The sequence below is a fragment of the Microcaecilia unicolor genome, chromosome 4, assembly GCF_901765095.1.
Source record: "Microcaecilia unicolor chromosome 4, aMicUni1.1, whole genome shotgun sequence".
Lineage (NCBI taxonomy): Eukaryota > Metazoa > Chordata > Amphibia > Gymnophiona > Siphonopidae > Microcaecilia > Microcaecilia unicolor.
Window position 1 is genome coordinate 337266928 of NC_044034.1, and position 20603 is coordinate 337287530.

The 20603-nt window shown below is 41.3% G+C and overlaps 1 protein-coding gene across 5 annotated transcripts in view; it reads right to left on the reverse strand.

The window, feature by feature from the left end:
• LOC115469438 (CD99 antigen-like) overlaps nucleotides 1–20603 on the reverse strand; it is a 153223-nt gene that overhangs the window by 26357 nt on the left and 106263 nt on the right. For 2 of the 5 annotated variants that reach the window (XM_030202085.1, XM_030202088.1), the window contains exons 6-10: nucleotides 19595–19657; nucleotides 15545–15616; nucleotides 11073–11093; nucleotides 4931–4954; nucleotides 2717–2833 (exon numbers count right to left, since the gene is read on the reverse strand). In XM_030202085.1, coding sequence (XP_030057945.1) covers nucleotides 2717–2833; nucleotides 4931–4954; nucleotides 11073–11093; nucleotides 15545–15616; nucleotides 19595–19657 — 297 coding nt within the window. The remainder of the gene's footprint in view (nucleotides 1–2716; nucleotides 2834–4930; nucleotides 4955–11072; nucleotides 11094–15544; nucleotides 15617–19594; nucleotides 19658–20603) is intronic. The other 3 variants (XM_030202087.1, XM_030202086.1, XM_030202089.1) reach the window with 3 other exon arrangements.

The following is a 20603-nucleotide window of genomic DNA, read 5'->3' on the forward strand; positions in this document are numbered from 1 at the left end:
AATGCCATTGACTTGACGTTAACTGATGGTTGCTAACTTTAGGTGTGCGAATGCCCACTTATGCTAGTATTCTATAACGCAATCTTGGTGCCGAGATTCATTCTAGTATAGGCGCAAAGGGCTCCTTTTTACTAAGCGGCAGTAAGTCCAATGTTGGCTTACCGCTCACTATACAGGAAGTACCACCGGGCTACCACAGCAGCCCAGCGGTACTTCCCATCCCTAGCGCACCATCATTTCCGGCGCTACAAAAATATATTTATTTGGTAAAGGGGGTCTTAAGTGCAGGGCATTGGGAGAACTGTCACCACATGTTCTATGTGAGTGTAAAGAAATCATACAATACTGATATAAAAAAATTCAGGGGTCCTTTTACTAAGCTGCGGTAAAAGGGGGCCTGCACTAGCATCAGAGCGTGTTTTTTTTTTATGAACACAGAGGTCCCCTTACTGCACAGCAGATAAAAGGCTGCCTTTTTTCCTGAAAGGAAACGGTTGTGAGGTAAATGAACTACTTGCCGTGCAGCCATTTCGGGGGGGGGGGGGGGGGGGGAGCACTTACAATTACCCATTGAGGTGGCGGTAAGGGCTCCTGCGCTAACCTGGCAGTAACTGGGCAGCATACGGCACTGTCCAATTACCGCTCGGTAAGCATCGATGCTACAAAAATAGAAAATATTTTTGTAGTGCCGGAAATGGCGCTTGTTGGGGGAGGGAACTACTCCAGCTTCCTGCGGTAGCTGTGGCTTGGTGTGTGGCAAGTCTGTTGCCATGCGCCAACCCTTTAGTAAAAGAGCCCCTTAGGGAATCCTGGGACTCATCTGTCTGTCCTTTGAAAAGTACCTAATGGGAACTCCACTCACAGATGAGAAATGATTTACAAATGGCCACTTCAAATAGCAAATTAACATGTTATAACTGCAATCTGAGCTGACATGTTAAAATGCTTCCCACACAGTACCAGTGACCTTTTAAAGGAAAAGAGCACGCAATTTTTAAAAGTCTTTTTCCTTCTCTTATCTCTGAACTTGGCCTCTGCCAGATATGCTACATTCCCACCCCAGTAAATGTTTAACTCTAGAGGTCAGCTCCAGGTTGGTTTGTTGGAAAGGAAACAAATTGTAGCAGGGCCTGGAAATTACAGAATAGATGTTTTTTTGTTAATCCTTTTCATGCCTATAAGGCACTAAGGGACCCTTTCACTAAGCTGCGCTAGTAAATCAGTTTAGCTCGCTTTTACGTGGCTCTCTCCTGTGTGCTAAGCCCATTTCTATCATGGCTGTAAAATATCCTTTTTTGTTCTATTTGTTTTATGTCTAGCTGTGTGCTAATGTTCCATTAGCACGTGGCAATTAAAAAAAAAAAAGTTATGGGAGCCCTTACCGCCTCCTATTTAGGTAAGGGCTCCCGCATGAAGTTCATGTTAGCCACTTAGTAAGTGGTAAAATCTCAGGATATTAACTGCTTAATGCTTCCACTCTCTGCCCTATCACACCCCTCCCCCCCCCCCCAATAAAAAGTAAATAAATACCGCACACTTAGCACATGCAGATAGCAAAACTAATATGGTCTAATACTTCTCAGAAAGTCTGTATTGGTTGGAGACTCGACACAATACTGTGTTTTGGACACATGCCTGCTTCAGGAATCTTCTGAACCTTACTGGATATACAAAATTTCTACAGTAGACTGTGCTGGAGTGACAATAGAAATGCCTGGTCTTTAAAAAAGACCTGGATGCATGTATGAGCGATACCACTGGAAGTCGTACTGGTACCTTCTCCAAGGCCTGTGGCCGAAACATAGTACGGTGTCGAGTCTCCAACCAATAAAGACTTTCTGAGAAGTATTAGACCGTAGTCCTTGTTTCTTGAGTCCATGATCTACTTCCCACTGTTCTTTCTTCGCTGTAACAAAAACACGCATAAATGCTAGTAATCTATATCTTATGCAACCGGTGCCTAACTTTATGTGGCCTGTAATAGAATGAAGGGCATAGCGTATTTAAAAGTATGCAGGAAATTAACAGTACCCACCCCATGTAAAATGGAAGATGAAGCAGCCAATAACCACTAGCACACCTACTAAATTGCATAAGATTATTAGTAAAAGAAAAAAAAAAAGCGCAGAGGATGCCTAGCAGGGCAGAAGTTAGTGGAAATCCAGAAATAAATGGGATCTGTTGCACCACCCCCAAGAATAAAATCAAACAGCCTGGACAAGCCTTATGGAACTGACAATTATATATAACTGCAGATTTTCCCTATTTAGGAGGCAGGTCACCTTTTATTTGTCTAAGCAATGAACATTTTAAAAAATTCTTCTTCCTCAAAGTTCCCTTAGCTGCAATGAGTTCTCAGACGGGACAGGGACTGACAATATTTTTTTTTCCTCATCTCTTCCCCTTTAACAACTTCCAAGTGTGCTGTGGCCACCGATGATAACATCATCATCATCCCGTAGGAGCCAATCAGAAAGCAGTGTGCCTGCTCCTGGGATAGGCAGCACTTGCTGAGAATCTTTACATTTTTCTGCCCACCCTCAGTACGTTTTCTTAGCTTTAATAACTGGGAATGAAGGTACCAAATCTGACCAGTTTGCAACATTTGGATGAAAAGTTAAAATTGTAGTTGAGATCCTCTTTTGCTCCCCGATCTACCACAAGAAGCAAAAAATGCAAAGGCAAGTTTTCTGAAAAAAAAGAAAAGAAAACTTACTGTCTCCTTCCTTGAAACAAAATTTCTTTTTCTGATAAGCAATGAAACTTCCAATTGCAGCAACCAGTATTGCACCAATACCTCCGACAATTCCTCCTATTTGGTTAGGCTTCATATCTGTAACAGGTAAAATTAGTGCCTTTAGACATCCACTAGTATGTCACACGGTTACTACGGTTTAATCATTTATATTCTGCCTACAATCAATAGGATTACAATGAACATATATAATTTAAATTAACACACAAAACAAAGAATACAACAATCATCATAATAAAATACAAAACAGTTAAAAACATAATCCAGTTTTAACATGTATTCCTATAATCTCCCAGGTACATCAGCATAAGATTCTATTACAAAACAACTCCCAATTAGAGATGGATATAAGGATTCCATAGTAACCTCTCGACCTTATTACAGATAGGCATCAAAGAATAAAAACTGCTCCAGTGCCTCTGACTCATGTTTTTGCTGAACCTTCAATTTGCTACAACATGAGGCCCATTTTAGAAAAGTTTATCCATGTATCTAGCTTCTTTTACACATGGAACAGCCCTTTTATAAAATTGTATGGCATGTAAGTGCACCAACAACAATGCACATAGGTGTTCCTTGAGGTGTAGGATCGAGGAAAGAAACAAACCAAAAAATAACTTTTAGGAGGCAGGACTAGGGTTACCATATTTTGTCCTCTTAAAAAGAGGACACGTCCCGCCCACGCCCTGCCCCTTTCGCATCCTCGGCCCACCCCTGTCACATATTCCCCTGCCCGGAGCGCTGCCTTGCCCTGCCATCCTTCTCGGTCTCGGCTCGAGATTCAAAATGGCCACCAAGAGTTGAAGTCTCACGAGGCCGCTTCCGCTCTCTGCGGCCATTTTAAATCCCGAGCCGAGTCTGAGAAGGATGCAGGGCAAGGGCAGGCAGCGCTCCGTGCAGGAAAGAGGGGGCTCTTTCCTGCCCCAAAGAGGTCACTAGACCACCAGGGCAGATACTAAGTAAGGGGAGGGGAGGCCCACGGCGCTGCTCACCTGCCCGCCCACTCGTTTGTCCTGAAATCCGGACAAATGGGCGGGCGGGCAAAACCCGCCCGGATGCCCCGGCATGGCCTCAAAAAGAGGACATGTCAGGGGAAATCTGGACATATGGTAACCCTAGGCAGGACCAGCCCAACCATTACGCAAGACTGGGTAAAAGTTTAAATAGGATTTCTAGTTATGTGTTTTTATAGAAATCTGTGGAATGTTCAAGATTATAGAGTTTATCATTCTTGGAGGGAGAGCAGACTGGGTAGAGATGTAAAAATTAACTGGGGGGAGGGGGGAAAGGACATAAGGCTGAAGGCTTGCCTTGGATGCTCAATACTTGTAATGGCTCCGTTACAAGCAAATGGGAATAGAAAGTTCATTCTATATCTGCAGTGGTACTATTATGTGGGTGAAGATGGGAGTGAGGAACGAGAAAGAAAAAAAATTAGTTTCCCTCCTATTTTTCTTTGCACCCGGCTTCTCCCGTTCCACCTAGCACCATTTGGAGACCAGCTTAGACTGGGTAGGAGCGACTTCAGGGATTGAGTAAGCTGAAAGGTTGAACCAAGTGGGTGAGACAGATGGAGAGGAAGCCCAGGCAGGGGCAGGGGGGAATTTTTGATTTTGTTTTTTCAATTGGCAGGATGGGGGCAGCTGCCAGTTTCCAATATGTGCTATTAAAAAATAGCACAAAAACGTACGTGAGAGGTATTGTTTTTTTTTTGCCTGTGTGTATCAACATAACAATTTTTGCTGACACACATTTATTTTCTAGTACCTCCGCAGCTGATTCATGCAGTTCTTGGTCATTAAATATTTGGTGCCTTTGTAAACCACTTTGGGTGATCATTTTGTGGACAAGAAAGATTGGATATAAAAAAAACCCCACAGATTAGTTTAGCTATCCAAACACCGAGGGTAGCAGTAAAACAATGAATAGCGATGACCAGAGCCAGGGCAGCTGAGGGGTGGGGGAGGGGGGGGAATTCCCTGGGCCTGGTCTCCAAGTGGGGGTCTGGGCTTGGGCTCAGCACCAGCAAGCTTCTTCCTGCCTGCATCCGAGTCTGTCCTCTCCTGGTCCTGCGTGCTGACCAAGACCCGAATTATTACAATTAACGTGATAACAGTATGTGATTACAATTAAGGCGATAACAGTATATAGTTTCTTGAAATAAGTATGCTTTACCTTCACTGGATTTACCGGGGTCATCTGCAGAGAAACAAAAAAAAAGACAAAACATTAGAAAACTATTATAATATGGAGGAACCTTAAGTCATCAAGTGCCCTTTAAATTCAAACTTGTTTTCCCCTAGCATGCAGAAAGCCAAGTTTCCAGCTAGCTCATGCAGCCTTAAATCTCAAGAGTTCCTTTTTGTAAAAATATATATTGAATAAACACAGCTGATATTTTTTTATATACTAAAGTGGAAGGGTTAACATTACCAGGTGCCTAACTAAATTGTAATCATCTTTTTTTTTGTCTGGGGAGGCCTGAACATTTCCTCCTGTTTTAACGTCTAGCTAAATCAAAACTGACCTCCACTATACTGTGGTCTGTGTGTGAGGAGGTTAATTTAGAATTACCCATGTTTTTACCTGATATTACAGCTCTTTTCCAGTCCAGCAATCATAACAGTCTTTGGCTATAAGACCACAAACCACAGCGCCCTCCAGAACCCGGCTAACAGACCCTAAAGTCTTCCCATTTAGAATATAGTAAGGCTTTATCATGAATGTTAAAACTTGTCTAAATTATGAGCAGGCTTAGATTATTATTTATTACATTTATATCCCACATTTTCCTACCTATTTACAGGCTCAATGTGGCTTACATAGTACAATAGAGGCGTTCACTAATTCCGGTATGAACAAATACAGTAATGTTGTGGTAGAATAAGGTTCATGTGTAACAGACACATTAGGGAATCGTAGAGAGGAAGAGAGTCATAGAGAAGAACAGTTATTATATGTCCATTACGAGCTTTGGTTTCGTTGTGTTGCAGGGTACAGGCATTTAAGTTGGGTCGGTGGGGTATGCCTTTCTGAACAGGTTAGTTCTTAATGACTTCCAGAAGTTTAGGTGATCAAAGGTTGTTTTCATGGCTTTTGGTCCATAGATTAGCGTTTCTATGAATGCAAATTAAAAAATAGTATATCCAAACGAGGCTTTATCACGTATACCAAAAACAGTATAGAGGAAAGGAGGGCTAGGGAGATATGATACAGACATTTAAACATTTAAATGGTATTAAAATACAAACAAATCTTTTCCAGAGATGGGGAAGCAGTAAAGCTAGAGGATATGAATTGATGTCGCAGAGTGGTAGACTTAGGAGTAACACCTGGATATACTTTTTTACGGAGACTATGTTGGATGCCCAGAATGCCCTCCCAGTGGTGGGACGGACACAAAAACAGTGATGAAATTCAAAAATGTGTGGGATAAGGTGAAATTAGGCCTTACCTGCTAATTTTTTTTCCTCTAGACCCTCCAGACCGGTCAAGACGCTTGGGTTATGCACGCCTACCAGCAGAGGGAGACTGAGAACACTAACTTTAAACTGTGTACATCTGTGGAGTGGAGGAGTGGCCTAGTGGTTAGGGTGGTGGACGCTGGTCCTGAGGAGCTGAGTTCAATTCCCACTTCAGGCACAGGCAGCTCCCTGTGACTCTGGGCAAGTCACTTAACCCTCCATTGCCCCATGTAAGCCACATTGAGCCTGCCATGAGTGGGGAAAGCGCAGGGTACAAATGTAACAAAAAAAAAATACCAAAGCTTTGATAAACTTTAAATCATTAACGGTTATTCTCCCTGCAACAAACAAGGAAAAAACAAGTTCTCTCTGAAATTCTTTATTCTTCTGTGACATTTTTTTTTTAGAGCGAGATCCAGCTTTCAAGCCTCTTACCAGGCTTCCTGTCTTACCAGGCTTATAATGGCTCCCAACGAATCAATTCACTAATAAATATAGGGGTGTGCACTAACAGATTTAGGGCCTCTTACCAAACTGCACTAGGAGTTCCCCATGGCAATGCCGATGAAGCCCATTCAAATGGGCTTTGTTGGCATTGCCGCGTGGGAATCGCTAGCATGGTTTGGTAAAAGAGGCCCTTAGTGCATGCGAAATGCCGCACAGCCCACTGTATACCTATGGGCTGTATGACACTTAATACACCAATTCGTTAGCGCACCTTAGTAAAAGAACCCCATAGACATCTGAGCAGAAATATTCAAAGACTGAATTTATCTTGTTCAGGTTTTATTTTGGAAACATGAGTCAATCTTAACTGACTGACTGCTTTTCAATTGTAAGAACTGAGGTGACGATAAGGGCTCTGGCACTAACCCGGCGGTAACCGAGCAATGCGAGACGATGCCCGATTACCACCACGCTAGCCATTTCTGGGGGGGTTTTCTTTTTCTCCCCCGGAAATGGTGTGCACTCGTGCGGGACAACCGCCGGCAGCCGTGTTGGGCCGGCAGTAGTCCCAAAAGAGCATGCGGAAAGCCTGCGTTGGGAGGAGAGTTTTGTGAAACCTGTTAGGAGTGCAGGTCACAGGTAACCGAGTGGAAAAGCCTCAAAAATCACAGAAATGCTTAGAAGTTTCCTGGGGAAAAGGGAGGGAAACCTTACTTACCAAAATCCTTTTACTTTAGATGGAGGCTCCAGACAACATATATATAAGGGACTGACAGAGGTGGTCTAGGGGCTCCTGACAGATCAGGCCCTGAACCCACGGTTTCTTCTGAGGGCTCATTACATACACACCGGGTCCCTATGTTTAACGTCACGGGCCCTACATAATGGAACAAGCATCCTCAATCCCTGCGGCTTGAAGCCTCACATCGGAAATGTAAAACCTCCCTTAAAACTATCTTTCGAAAATCTCTGAAAACATTCTTCTTCAACAAGGCCTACAACGAGAACCTATAACCTCTCTAAGTCACCTCACCAGCCCACTCAACTATGAACGCCCACCTTCTATAACTACCCTAACAACTCTCTCCCTTCTTCCCTTCCTTAATCGCTTCACATTACTAACTATATCCGATATCCTGTATTGACAATGTTAACAAATCTATGTAAGCCACATTGAGCCTGCAAATAGGTGGGGGAATGTGGGATACAAATGCAATAAATAAATAAATAAATAAAATAAAACACATCTTTCTCAAAAGGTGTTTTAAAGCTGACTTTTTCTCTTATCCCTACGGCTGAAGCTGAGGGATGCAGAATCAGAGTTTCTAAGTTCTGCGAGTGCAGCAACAGAGCAATTTTCCTCTCTCTTCTCTTTCCTGCTTATAAGCAGCATAAAATGAATTGAACTTTTTCGGGATCTTGCCAGGTATTTGTCACCTGGATTGGCCACTGTTGGAAACAGGATGCTGGGCTTGATGGACCTTTGGTCTGTCCCAGTGTGGCAATACTTATGTACTTATGAATTGTATTTCTCTCTTCTCTGTTTCCTAAATATGGTTCTTAAAATTTATTTACATTGTAAACCACCTGGATAGCTCACCTATAGGACAGTACACTAAATAAAGAGAAATGTGAAACTTGCCCTTGCTCGACCCGTGACAACTCATTTCCATTAAAATGTTGGGTTTTATTTTTTTAGTACAGCTCTACCATTTTGCCCAGCACAAATACTGGACTCACTAATCTGTAGTTCCTTGGATCACCCTTGGAGCCCTTCTTAAAAACTGCCATAATATTGACCTCCCTACAGTCCTTATTAGTTGCACTCCCTCCTTGGTATGCACAAATTTCCCAGCATAATTTACACATGTATACATATATTTTATAAATTATGCACGTGCACTCCTCTGGGAGGAATACTACACACTATGTAGTGTTGAAGGACACCCCCAAGGTACTCCAGCTGCTGAGAGGGAAACAGTTGACTCGGGATAATTCACAACCCAGTCCAGACTTTTGAGGAGACAAATTGCCTTCGCTGTCGATGCCCAAAGAACAGGCATATCTTTTCTTTGCATAGATGGGCCATAAACACCACCATTGCCATTCCCCATAAGGGGTAACCCCGTCTCCATGGAAATTCCTCTGAAAAGGGAAAATTAGGTTCTTACCTTGGTAATTTTCTTTCCTTTAGTCATAGCAGATGAAGCCATTACGTATGGGTTATGTCCATCAACCAGCAGGGGAGATAGAGAGCACTCAAACTTTCACAGTGCCCTCTTGGCCAGCTAGCTCCACTGCCTCTTCAGTATTCTCTATCTCCCTTAGCAGGGTGGCTGCAGCTTGTTCAAGCTCCAGAAAAATCTGCCGGGAGGTGGTTCCTGGCTTGCCAGTTGTTAACCGGGGTGTTGGAGGCTATAGCAGCTTCACTTTAAAGGCACATAGGTTAGCCCTTTCCCTGCCTTACCCATACCTCTGTGGATGTGGACATATTGCCTTGCTTTCCCTGTCCTTACCCACCAACAGTGGATGCAGGCATATAGGTTCGCCCTTTCCCTGCCTTTCCCACTCATCTGAGCCTCCGGAGTCTTCAATACCTCTGCTTTCCTCACAGCTTAAAAAAAAAAAAAAAAAAAGTCGCGTCGCGTTTTTAAACGCAGAGACGCTGGAACAGAGGTTTTTTTGACCTGATTTTCAGCAGGATCGTAGTTGTACACTAGATCCTTTGAGGTAAGAGTGTTTTCCAACTCCTCCGGGGTGGGCCCGCGATCGGGGCGATTTTGGCGCGAACTGCCATTTTGGATTTTACCGCCGTTTTTTCGGCGATGGCTGCGGACAATGTAAAGCGCTGTTCCACTTGTGGCAAGCGCAAATCAGCAGCAGGGCTCTGTAAATCGTGCTGTATTGGCGTAGGAGCCGGCCCGAGCATGGCGAGCGATGTTTCTTCCCGCTCTGAGCTGGCAGCGGGCGCCATTTTGCTTACACCGCATGGCGCGGCCTCCGTGGACATGGAGAGACCTGAGCCGGGTGGGGCACCTCGAGATGAGGTTATTTCAGGAGTGGCTAGCACCGGACAGGATTTGGGTGCCCAGGGTGAGATTTTCTCCCCGGATTTTGTGCTTTTGCTGCATAAAGCATACATGATGAAAAGAGCCCTTCCTCAAGGGTCGCCTGAGGCTCCTCTGCTTGCCCCCCCGATGGATTACCCTTTTAGCTGGCACCAGATCCCTATAATCCCTAACCAGGAAAAAAAAAAGGGATGGCCAATTAACATGTTCAGTGCAGGCCCACTGTTTACAATAGGGTACTATCACAGGCTGCAGAAATATAGTAGTAGAAAAGCGTATCAGATAGAAAAGCCTTGGGATTCTTTAGCTTCTAATGTGATGCTTTGAATAATGAAGGTTGAAATTGTATATTAGGGGAGGCCAAAGCTAAAAAAATGTAATTGCATGATCGGACCATTTTAATCGCGCGATTAATTGCGACATGCATTTTGGGCGCATGCCTTTACAATTTTTTTTTTTTAATGTTGACCCAAACATCCTTTTGAACAGATGCTCAGCATGACTGATTATCCTTCACAACATGCTATTCAATTAGGGGTTGGCAATGGTTAAAAATATTAATCAATATTAACTGTGGTATTCAAAATTTTAATCATATGATTAGTTGTACCTCTGGGCTGGATGGCTTTGGTACTAGTAAATTCCCACTGCATGGAACTTTTTTAAACCTGCTGAATATAATGAAAAGTTGCACACACATACTTCCTTCCCACAACACATTGCCCCCCCCTCCCCTCTATACAGATACTGTGCCTACCTTTCTCCTCTCCTGCTGCATCCTTCCCCTGTACGTACACCCAAGTGTCTCCCCCTTCTGCTATTAAACCTGTTACCCCTGACACACAGACACCCATTTCTCTCCTCTCCTACTGCTGACCCCCCAGCACATAGGTCCAGCATCCCCCCCACCCCCCATTTATCTGGCTCTTTATAGGGTCTCTAGCAGCGATTCCCACATGCTACTTGCAACTGACGCCAATGTCTTCCCTTTGCTATGTTATGGCAAGGTGAAATAGGATAGGCAGGGGAGAGAAAGCAATGCTAGAGAATAGACAGGAGTAAAACATTTTGATCGCAATTAAAAATGTAATCATAGTTAAATTATACAAAAAATGAATTGCATTAATAGTGTACTACATGCCCACCCCTAATATGTATATATTTTAGGGATGGGCATTTAGTGTACTAAATTACTGTCTTTTAAAATAAAATAATAATAATAATTATATATATATATATATATATATATATATATATTATATATATATATATATATATATATATATATAAAGACAGTAATACATTTATACAGTATAGCAAAGGAAAAAAAAAACATACCAGAAGCAACACCTCCACGCCCTTTAAAGAGAAGAGAATTTATTTATAGCAGTTTGTGCAAAGCTAAAATGTACATTATATTTATAGCATTTTGTGCAAAGATAAATGTACATTATGCATTTCCGCCATCAGCTACGGTAGGCTAGAAAGAATTTTGAACAGGCTCACTTGGGATTCTTCATTACCCTCCAAAAATCCCAAGTGATCAGAAATTTCACTGCAATGCCAAAGTAAAAGGTAGTGCAATGCAGATCCAATCATTTCCTTTTAAGGATAAGAATTGTCAAAAGCTACCAGCCACCCATCAGAAAGCAATCAATGCAAGCTGCCTTCAAAAGTAATTAATCTATAGAATAATTACTTCGTATATATATGCCTTAAGCCTTAGATAGCAGGAAATTGATATTACATAAAATATGGATTTTAATACAATTAAACAAAATTTAGTGAATGCACAGTGCCTTCATAATGGTCATGAAAAGGACCTGTTCAAGAGCTACTAGACCATCTAATAGGATGTATGTCATCAAACATTCATATACTTTGATATTTATATTTTATAGACACACGTACACATATTCCATCAATATAATTCAAACTGGTTTCTAATGGATAACACACTTTAAGCATTAGCGTTTCAATTTTTTTTTCATTCAGACTATAGCACTGTTAAATTGCATTTTACTGACAAAATGTTGAACTTTTTTTTTTTTTTTTTTTTTTTACTGGATCCTTTGCACCTGAGAAATGTGTTTTATTGGCTCGATACACGAACCAGTCAAAGACCATGCCAGAGGTTTTCAACCCAGTCCTCACAGCTCACCCAACCAGTCGGGGTTTTCAGGCTATCCCCATGGACTTTAATGGGGATATCCTGAAACCCCAACTAGCTGGGTGTGCCCTGAGGACTGGGTTGAAAATCCCTGGACTCTGCACATGAACTTTATTGAGCACAGAATTTCTTCCTTCAGATTTGGTCTGTGTGGTCTTAAAAGCTTAGGCATAGCTATGAATAAATTCTGAAGTGGAGTCTCAATAAAATTTATCACAGCTTGCAAAGAGTCTAGTGTGTTTTCCTCCAGGGACAAAAACAAATACAGGTGCTAGAATTCTGCACAATAGCTTTTAGTGTTAACACAAACCACATGATTAGATATGCTGACAAGTGGAAAAAAAACGGTAAAATATTTGTTTCAATCAGACTGCTATGCAGCATCTCAAAGATTTTAATCATCGATGGAACTGGTACTGGAAGTGTTTCTGGAATATCTTTTGCATACTTTAGAAAAAGTTAAATTAGAAATATGGAAAGACTGATACAGTCTAATTAGCAGGAGTATGCATAGGGCTCTCAGTTTTCAGAATTTGTTTTATTTCACAAATTCAGTTGAATGCATAAACGGTTCCTATTATTAAGGTGGCCAGCAATTAGTGCATGCTAAATGCTAGGACACCCATTTTATTCCTATTGGCTTCCTAGCATTTAGCACACGCTAATTGTTAGCGCACTTTAGTAAAAGGAGACCCAACTGACTTAACGCGTATGTTAACATGTGTTAAACCAATTGAGTGCATATTAAATTTCCAAGGCACATTAGCAAACCAAATGCACACACTAATCAGCCTTGATTTTTAGCTGGCACTAGAAACCCACTATAGAGCTGAAAACAGCCTTCCAGGACTAGATATCTTCTGCTTAGCTTGTAGGCCCTATGGAATTTCCCTTTCATAATTCGCTGGCTTTTCCATGAATACACACTGCAGGCGCAAAGTATGTGGGGAAAAAACAAAAAGCTGCAAATAAGGGGAATTTCAACAAAAGTCCCCACGTACTTGCACTGGCCTGCTCCAGGGCCACACCAGTTCCCCATAGAGAGCATATGGCAATTTTCAAAGGAAAATGTACCATGGGTAAACACTTGTTTACACAGGAAAACTAATTGGAAAATTGTCCCTTGCAAGGAATGAAAAATGCTGGTCTTTTTTCTTCAAGGAATCACATCTTCAAACAGGGCTCATTTTCAAAGCACTTAGCCTTCCAAAGTTCCATTGAAACCTATGGAACTTTGGAAGGCTACGTTCTTTGAAAATATGCCTCATGTTTAAAAAAGTGTGATAAAAATAAGGCTGGTTCAGTCAGTTCCTTTCAACATGGAACTATGGGACTACATGGTTAAATGGTAGTGGCCAAGAAGATGATGATCCCGGTAGAAGGGGATGCCACCTTCAAGGATGTCCACAAGAGAAAGGTGAAGTAGTTGCTAAAACAGGCCTTCAACCTCCTTGGTACTGGGGAGTTCATGTAGCAGTATGTGGGGGCTATGTAGCTTGAGCCTTGCTGCAATGGGTGCAGAAGCTCCTGGACTCCTCCAAAGTGGCATATCTGGAATCCAGGGGGCCATCCTTGTGGGCATTCTCTACGACTTGGTCCAAATCTACCTACTGTCAGTGGTCTCTGTGATGGTACCCTGGAAGTGCTGTGGCTGCACCACTACACGGTGGATGCAACTAAAATCTAGATAAACTCCTCTTTAGGGGGTTGCTTAGTCTGGGAAAGACCAGAGACCTCACTGAAGGACCTCAGCAAAGACAGGTCTCGGTGTCTCCCAGAAGACCATTTTTACTCAGCATTATGCCTCCCCAGACAAATCTAGGGCTAAGGAGAGGGGCCAATTTTAGTGGTGGAGTCATTCTGGGGGAGGACCTTATGGGGGTTCAATCTCAGAAGCTGGGGCCATTTTGGGGTGTGATGTGGTTGCAGGACCCAGGTCCTTCTGCCTCTTCTGTCCCCTCTAAGGGACACCCAATGAGACTCAGCTGGACCCCTCATTGGTATAGGTTAGGGGCAGGCTTTCTGTTTCACTACTAGTGGGCCCACATCATCTCCAACAAGTGGTTTCTGAAAATGGTATGTCCTGGCATTCAAAGAACCCGTTTCTGACATCTTTATTGTCCATCTCCAAGGAAGTGTTTCTTCTGTTATCAAGTCCACCTTCAATCAAGTGTTGTCTTTGAGATTTCAGTACTTTCAATAAAAGGATCTGCTTTTTTTAGCCTGGTTCATCTATTCTTGTCATTCCCACTGGCTCATCTTCTCTTTGTAGTTCCATGGGTCACCTCACTATCGTTTTCCTAAGCCCACTCATCCTATGTTCCATGCTATTGGTAATTACACATTAAGTTTATCAGAATTCCTCGGTGAACGCCATCTGGTTCTTGTGAGCTGCTATTACTTTCATCAATTTGTTCTTAAACAACTTCTGTCACTTCAGTTTTACCTGGTGTTTTAGATTTATCTCCTAAATAAATAAAAATCCTCTCCATTCTTCTTTATAGTAAAGATAATAGTAAATAGCAGTATGAGATAGTGCGAGTGGAGAAGTTTAAAGACATCTTTTAGATGGGTATCAGAAACCACAAGAGAAGACGCTAACTTCTTTGGAGTCAATTACATCACAGTAGCGCCTTCTGTATAATCTAAGAAATTAGTGTTTAAAATGGTAAAAAGATCAAGAGACGTATTTTTGGATAGAAACATATGAAGGCACTTTTGAAGTGGATAAAATATGGAGAGTTAATATTGTAGGGATGTGGAAGAAGAGTAGATGTAATAGGAATAGAATAGCAGAATCTTCCTGTAAAGCTTTGGATAAAGAAAACAAAATAGGGGAAGCTGGACTGACCTAGGGATATCCAATGCCCTAGGACATAATGATCAGTTTCCCCGTGCTGTTCCGACCAACGCTGTAAAATTAGTGCCAGATCAGCACAGGCAAACAATGCCCCAATGATCAAACCCAATAGCATACAAATTTATAAATGCTATTAGTTTTGATCACTGGGGTACTTCTGCAGGATCATCCTACAGAAGTTGTTTGACAGGTCTGAGCCGATCCATTTTTTTTTTTAGTGTACTCGTAAAAAAGGTCTTTTTTTTTTTTTGCCAAAAATAGACGTGCAGCAAAATGAAAATTGCCGAGCATCCATTTTGGGTCTGAGACCTTACCGCCAGCCATTGACTTGGCGGTAAAGACTCACGCGGTAACCGGGCGGTAATGACCTAAGCGTGCCAAATGAAACTTGGCACACGTCCATTACGCGCCCCCCCCCCCCCCAAAAATATATTTTTCAGATGTGCGTATCGGATACATGCCAAAAATGAAATTACCGCAAGAGCCACAGGGTAGTCTGGCAGTAACTCCATTTTGGCGTGCATTGGGCGAGCGTAGACACTTAAGTGGCTTAGCAAAAGGGCCCCCTCAGAGAGCGAGGAATGTTTGCTCACTGTGGTAATCTCTTTAGCATGTGCTACGTTAACACGTGCCATTAGTCTACAGACCCCATTGCATACTATGGGACCTGCAGTAAATAATATGCGCTAATGCAGTGAATTATCTGCCCCACCAATTTTTGAAGAAGAGGGAGGGCTGTGCAACAAAGGACTTGTGGTGTGTTTTAAATTCTCATCCTACCTGAGCCACCAGGGTTATTTGGTTTATGCCCTCCTGCAATATTATACAGATCATCGTCTCCAATGTTACCACCTGGAAAAAGACAAAAAAAAAAAAAGATATTTACACATAGGGTGCTAGGTTTTCTTGCTACTTAGCGGTTTACAATTTCACTTTGACACATTTGAACCTACAGACTTGTAAATGCCAATGCAACCTAAAAGGATTAAAAAAACATTTTTTTTGCACTCTTTGCTGGTTTATACAGTCTTAACATGTCAACTTGTTAATTTTGTGTCATAATTGATTGTCATTTTGATAAAAATCAATAAAAATTATTGAACAAAAGAAAAAAGGATTTTAAAAAAGGATCCACATTTGAAATGAATTCTCAATAAGATTTCAGACAAGAGTGATCAGAAGGCTCAGAATCAACACGATATTAAGTTTTGCAGTGGAGTGCTTTCAAAGTATAAGCACATTGTAAACGTTTATAAAAAAAACTAAAATTCTGCTTAACGTGACATCAGAAAAGAGCACAAATACAAAAAAAAAAAAAAAGCCCTAAAAGTAAAAACAAAAATACTATTTTGAGAAAAGCACTGCATTGGGATCTAATAAATATCTCCAGGCCAGCATCAGCTTATCTAGCCTCTTTCAATTTATTGCGACAGATCTGAGGAAGCTCATTCAGGGGCCCTTTTAGAGAGCGGCGGTAAAGCCATTCCAATATTGAACTTTGAACCCCTTCTCTGATATATAACGCATTGTCCTCACTTAGAGGTTTTTCCCAGCGATATCACAGTGCATGAGGGCACGCGGCCATTTTATCTGGAGAACTGTAAATGACCTTCTCATCTTATATTATCCAGTACTTTGTACTGCTCGCTTTGTTCACGCCTACTCAGTAGATTGACTGCAGCGTTTGTTTATTGTTGATCATTTTTAGGTCTGGCTCATGTTCAGTCATTTTGAGGCATATTTTCAAAGCACTTTGGGAGGCTAAGTTCCATAGGTTTCTATGGAACTTTGGGAGGCTAAGTGCTTTGAAAATATGCCTCTATGTCTTTTTAGCTTTATTTGTGATGTCCACGTTGAGACATGTGGGTAAGAGGAACCCGAATTACAGCTATGTCATGCAAGGTTCTGCGTTAGGAGTCACAGACCTAGAAAGGGATCTGGGAGTCATCGTTGACAAGACGTTGAAAACCTCTGCTCAGTGTGCTGCGGCGGCTAAGAAAGCGCACAGAATGTTAAGTATAATTAGGAAAGGGATGGAAAACAAACACGAGGATGTTATAATGCCGTTGTATCACTCCATGGTGCGACCACACCTCGAATATTGTGTCCAAGTCTGGTCAAAGCTTCTCAAAAAAGATATAAAGGAATTGGAGAAGGTGCAGAGAAGGGTGACGAAAATGATAAAAGGGATGGAACGACTTCCCTATGAGGAAAGGCTGAGAAGGTAAGGGCTCTTCAGCTTGGAGAAAAGGCGGCTGAGGGGTGATATGATAGAAGTCTACAAAATTATGAGCGGAGTAGAGCAGACAGATGTGAAGCGTTTGTTTACACTTTCAAACAATAATAGAACCAGGGGACACAAGATGAAGCTAGAATATGGTAGATTTAAAACAAATAGGAGAAAGTTTTTCTTTACTCAGCATGTAGTCAAACTCTGGAACTCGTTGCCGGAAAATGTGGTGCCAGCGGCTGGCCTTACGGAGTTTAAGGGGGGTTTGGACAGATTCCTGAAGGAAAAGTCCATTGAACATTATGGTGACCGCGGGGGGAGGAAAACCTCTATACCAGCCCGTTTTTACGGGCTCAACGGCTAGTATTACATATAATTATGTCATCGGTCACCCACTGTGTATTTTGATTTTTTAGTCTAACCCTTCATTTATACTCTGTTTTTCCCATCTACTGTTTTACTTTGGCGTCAGTTTCAAAGGTGCACTTTGAACTCCTACACTAATATTCAACACACTGGCTCCGTTCAGTTGCTTCCAGCGTTATTATTGGATGCGAACATGTTACAAGCCTATCTCTCCGTATCTTCACGCTAGTCACTCACATATTAGCAGTGCTTTGCATTTAAAAGTAATGGCTCATTTATCTGATCCTAGTCACAGTTTTTATTTGGCATGTATAATGTTAAACTTGGTTCCATTATCAGACACGCCTAGTAGAGCTTTTTTTGCCGCTGCGGTTCTAGTACTGTTTCTTCTTACAGCCCCTCACTATTATCCCATAAGAGACATTATTTATTATTTTTATTTACAACCATATCGTTGTTATTATTTTTTTATTCACAACTAATTTGCATGGTCTTTTGTCATTGGGTGCCGTTTAGTTTTTACAAATATTATAACTAATTTGCACTGTTTTATTATCCACAGCCTCCATTTGGAAGTAGAGATTGTGCTGGTTTTTTATGTTCTTGATACCATTGTCTTTTGACTACCAATTGAGTGTCTTTTTATTATTGGTTTGACTAGTCTTTATTATTCATTATTCAACTTTTATTATTTTCTTCACATTTTTTGTACATATGACTACAGTTTTATTTTTATTTTTTCCTTTTTAGCCATATATGATTATCATTATTACACACCATAATCTTCAGCAAATGACTGCATCTCTAGGCAACCAAGGGCAGAAAAGAGTGATCAGGAAGAATAAGCTAACAGCAAGGATGTTGGGGGTCAGACCCATACCAGAAGCTTTCTTTAAAGGTGGTGATTTGGAATAAATGAAGCAAATCACTGTTGATCTAGAAGATGCAATAGATCAAACTGACAAACTAAAAAGTAACATGTCACCGGGACCAACTGGTATTCACCTCAGAGTTGTATTTTTGACTTCCCCATTGCATTGAATGGAGTAAACGCAGGACTGAATCAACCCTGTTTGGAAAATCTGGATCCAGTTGGCAACCTTAGATCTGACAGGGACATTTAAATATCTTTATAGCATAAATTCACAGGAGAAAAGTCTCTTTCAACTGAAAGGAAACTCTGGAACGAGGGGCATAGGATGAAGTTGAAAGAAGAAAGGAGTAATATAGGAAAAGACTTCTTTATGAAAAGGCTGGTGGATATGTAGAACACTCTCCTGGTGGAGGTGGTAGAGATGGCCTATATCTGAATTCAAGAAAGCAAGGAACAAGTGACGAAAGGATAACAGATGGCATAGATGGGCAGACTGGAAGGTCATGGTCACTATCTCATTATTTTCTAGGAGTCTTTTTTTTTTTGCTTTTTTTGCAGTGTTCTCTAAAAAAAAAAAAAGACAGATGGTGCCATGACAGAGCTGGGACTTCACTGAATCCCTTGAAGGCCCTGACCACACACCACTGCTAGCCACTAACAGAGACAGGATGCTGGGCTCAATGCAACTTGGTCTGACCTAACATGGCTTTTTTCTTATGTTCTTACATTAATATGTAAAAAAGCGGTTGACTGGTTATAAGGCCACACACAAACCCTGAAGTCAGCCAGCGAGTTGCTGTCATATATTTCCTTCTTCTGAATATTTTAGATTAACAACAGTAGGCCTTGTGCACCTTTTCACATGTAGCCGTAACAATATGAAATGCAGTCACTAGAAAAGTAAGCTTAAAAGAAAAAAAAAATGATCTTAAATTCTGCCATTTGGTAGGATGTGTTTTTTTCTGAAACTTCTGAAATAGTTTATCAGGCTGTTTCTGGTTCAGAATTGATTGCTTTAGCTTTACTTATGTTTTTGTACAATGTTTTGTTTCTTTTGTGCTGTTTTATTTTGTTAGCAATTATATTTGTGGTATTTGTTGTCAAAGATGTTTGGAAATATTATTATACAGTTCTGTGCTATAATGGAAATACATTTTCAAATTTAATAAAATAAACAACTTTCACAAAGTGTTATGGAGTAAAATTCACCTTTTTATGCCCCAACTTTGGGACCATGGCACTCACCACTAAGTACTTGAAGATGATATGTGTTGGTCTTTATCTGCGGTCATTTACTGTGTTACCGTGTACCAATAGAAATAAAAACACAATCCCGAAAGAATTAAAGTAAATGACATACCACTGGGCTGATTGGGGTGACCACCCGCTGCTACAGCAAGATCATCATCTCCAAAACTACCACCTGTGGGACAAAAAATTTAAAAATGATCTTAGACCCTAACTTGCTCAGGTATGTTCTTCCTGTACCTTTTAGGAGTAGCCTAGTGGTTAGAGCACCAGTCTTGACATGTAGAGGTGGCTGGTTCAAATCCCACTGCTGCTCCTTGTGATCTTGGGCAAGTCACTTAACCCTCCATTGCCTCAGGTACAAAATCAGATTGTGAGCTTGACAGGGAAATACCTTGAGCTACTACTGAAAAAAGTGTGAGCAAAATCCAAATAAATAAATCTTAGAAATCATCATTCTGAGGTACATTTTAAAAAGTATGTCTAGCCCCCCAAAATACACGTGGAAGTGACCAGATTAATAATTTGGTCATCATTTTGGAAATGCTGGGGTGCATGTGTAGGTCCCATCTAAAACTGACATATCCTCACCCAGGTTCACTTGTCTATTAGATTGTAAGCTCTTTGAGCAGGGACTGTCTCTCTTTGTTAAATTGTACAGCGCTGCGTAACCCTAGTAGCGCTTTAGAAATGTTAAGTAGTAGTAGTAGTAGGGACTACATGTGTAGATGCTGGCAAGGGGTACTACATGTGTAGGTTAGGTGCTAGCTACATGTGGGCAGAAAATCAATATTACATGTACAAAAGTACATGAGGAAGGCACAGGGTTTACATGTGTGTGTCGCCATATACACGTATGAATTGCAAAAGAGCAACCTACACCTGTACATGGCAGCACATACACATGTAAAGCAGGCATCTTGCAAAATTACACATGTAGCAGCCTGAATGATAGAGCTGTTAAATCTCTTTTTTTTTTTTTTATTATTTGTATTGATTTTTCAACAATAGTGCAAAATAATATAACGTAACAATATGTAGAAGGCTGTAACTTAGAATGCATACTAGAATGATTCATAAGATTGAGGGAATTTGGGCTAAATAATCATCCAGTAATTGCC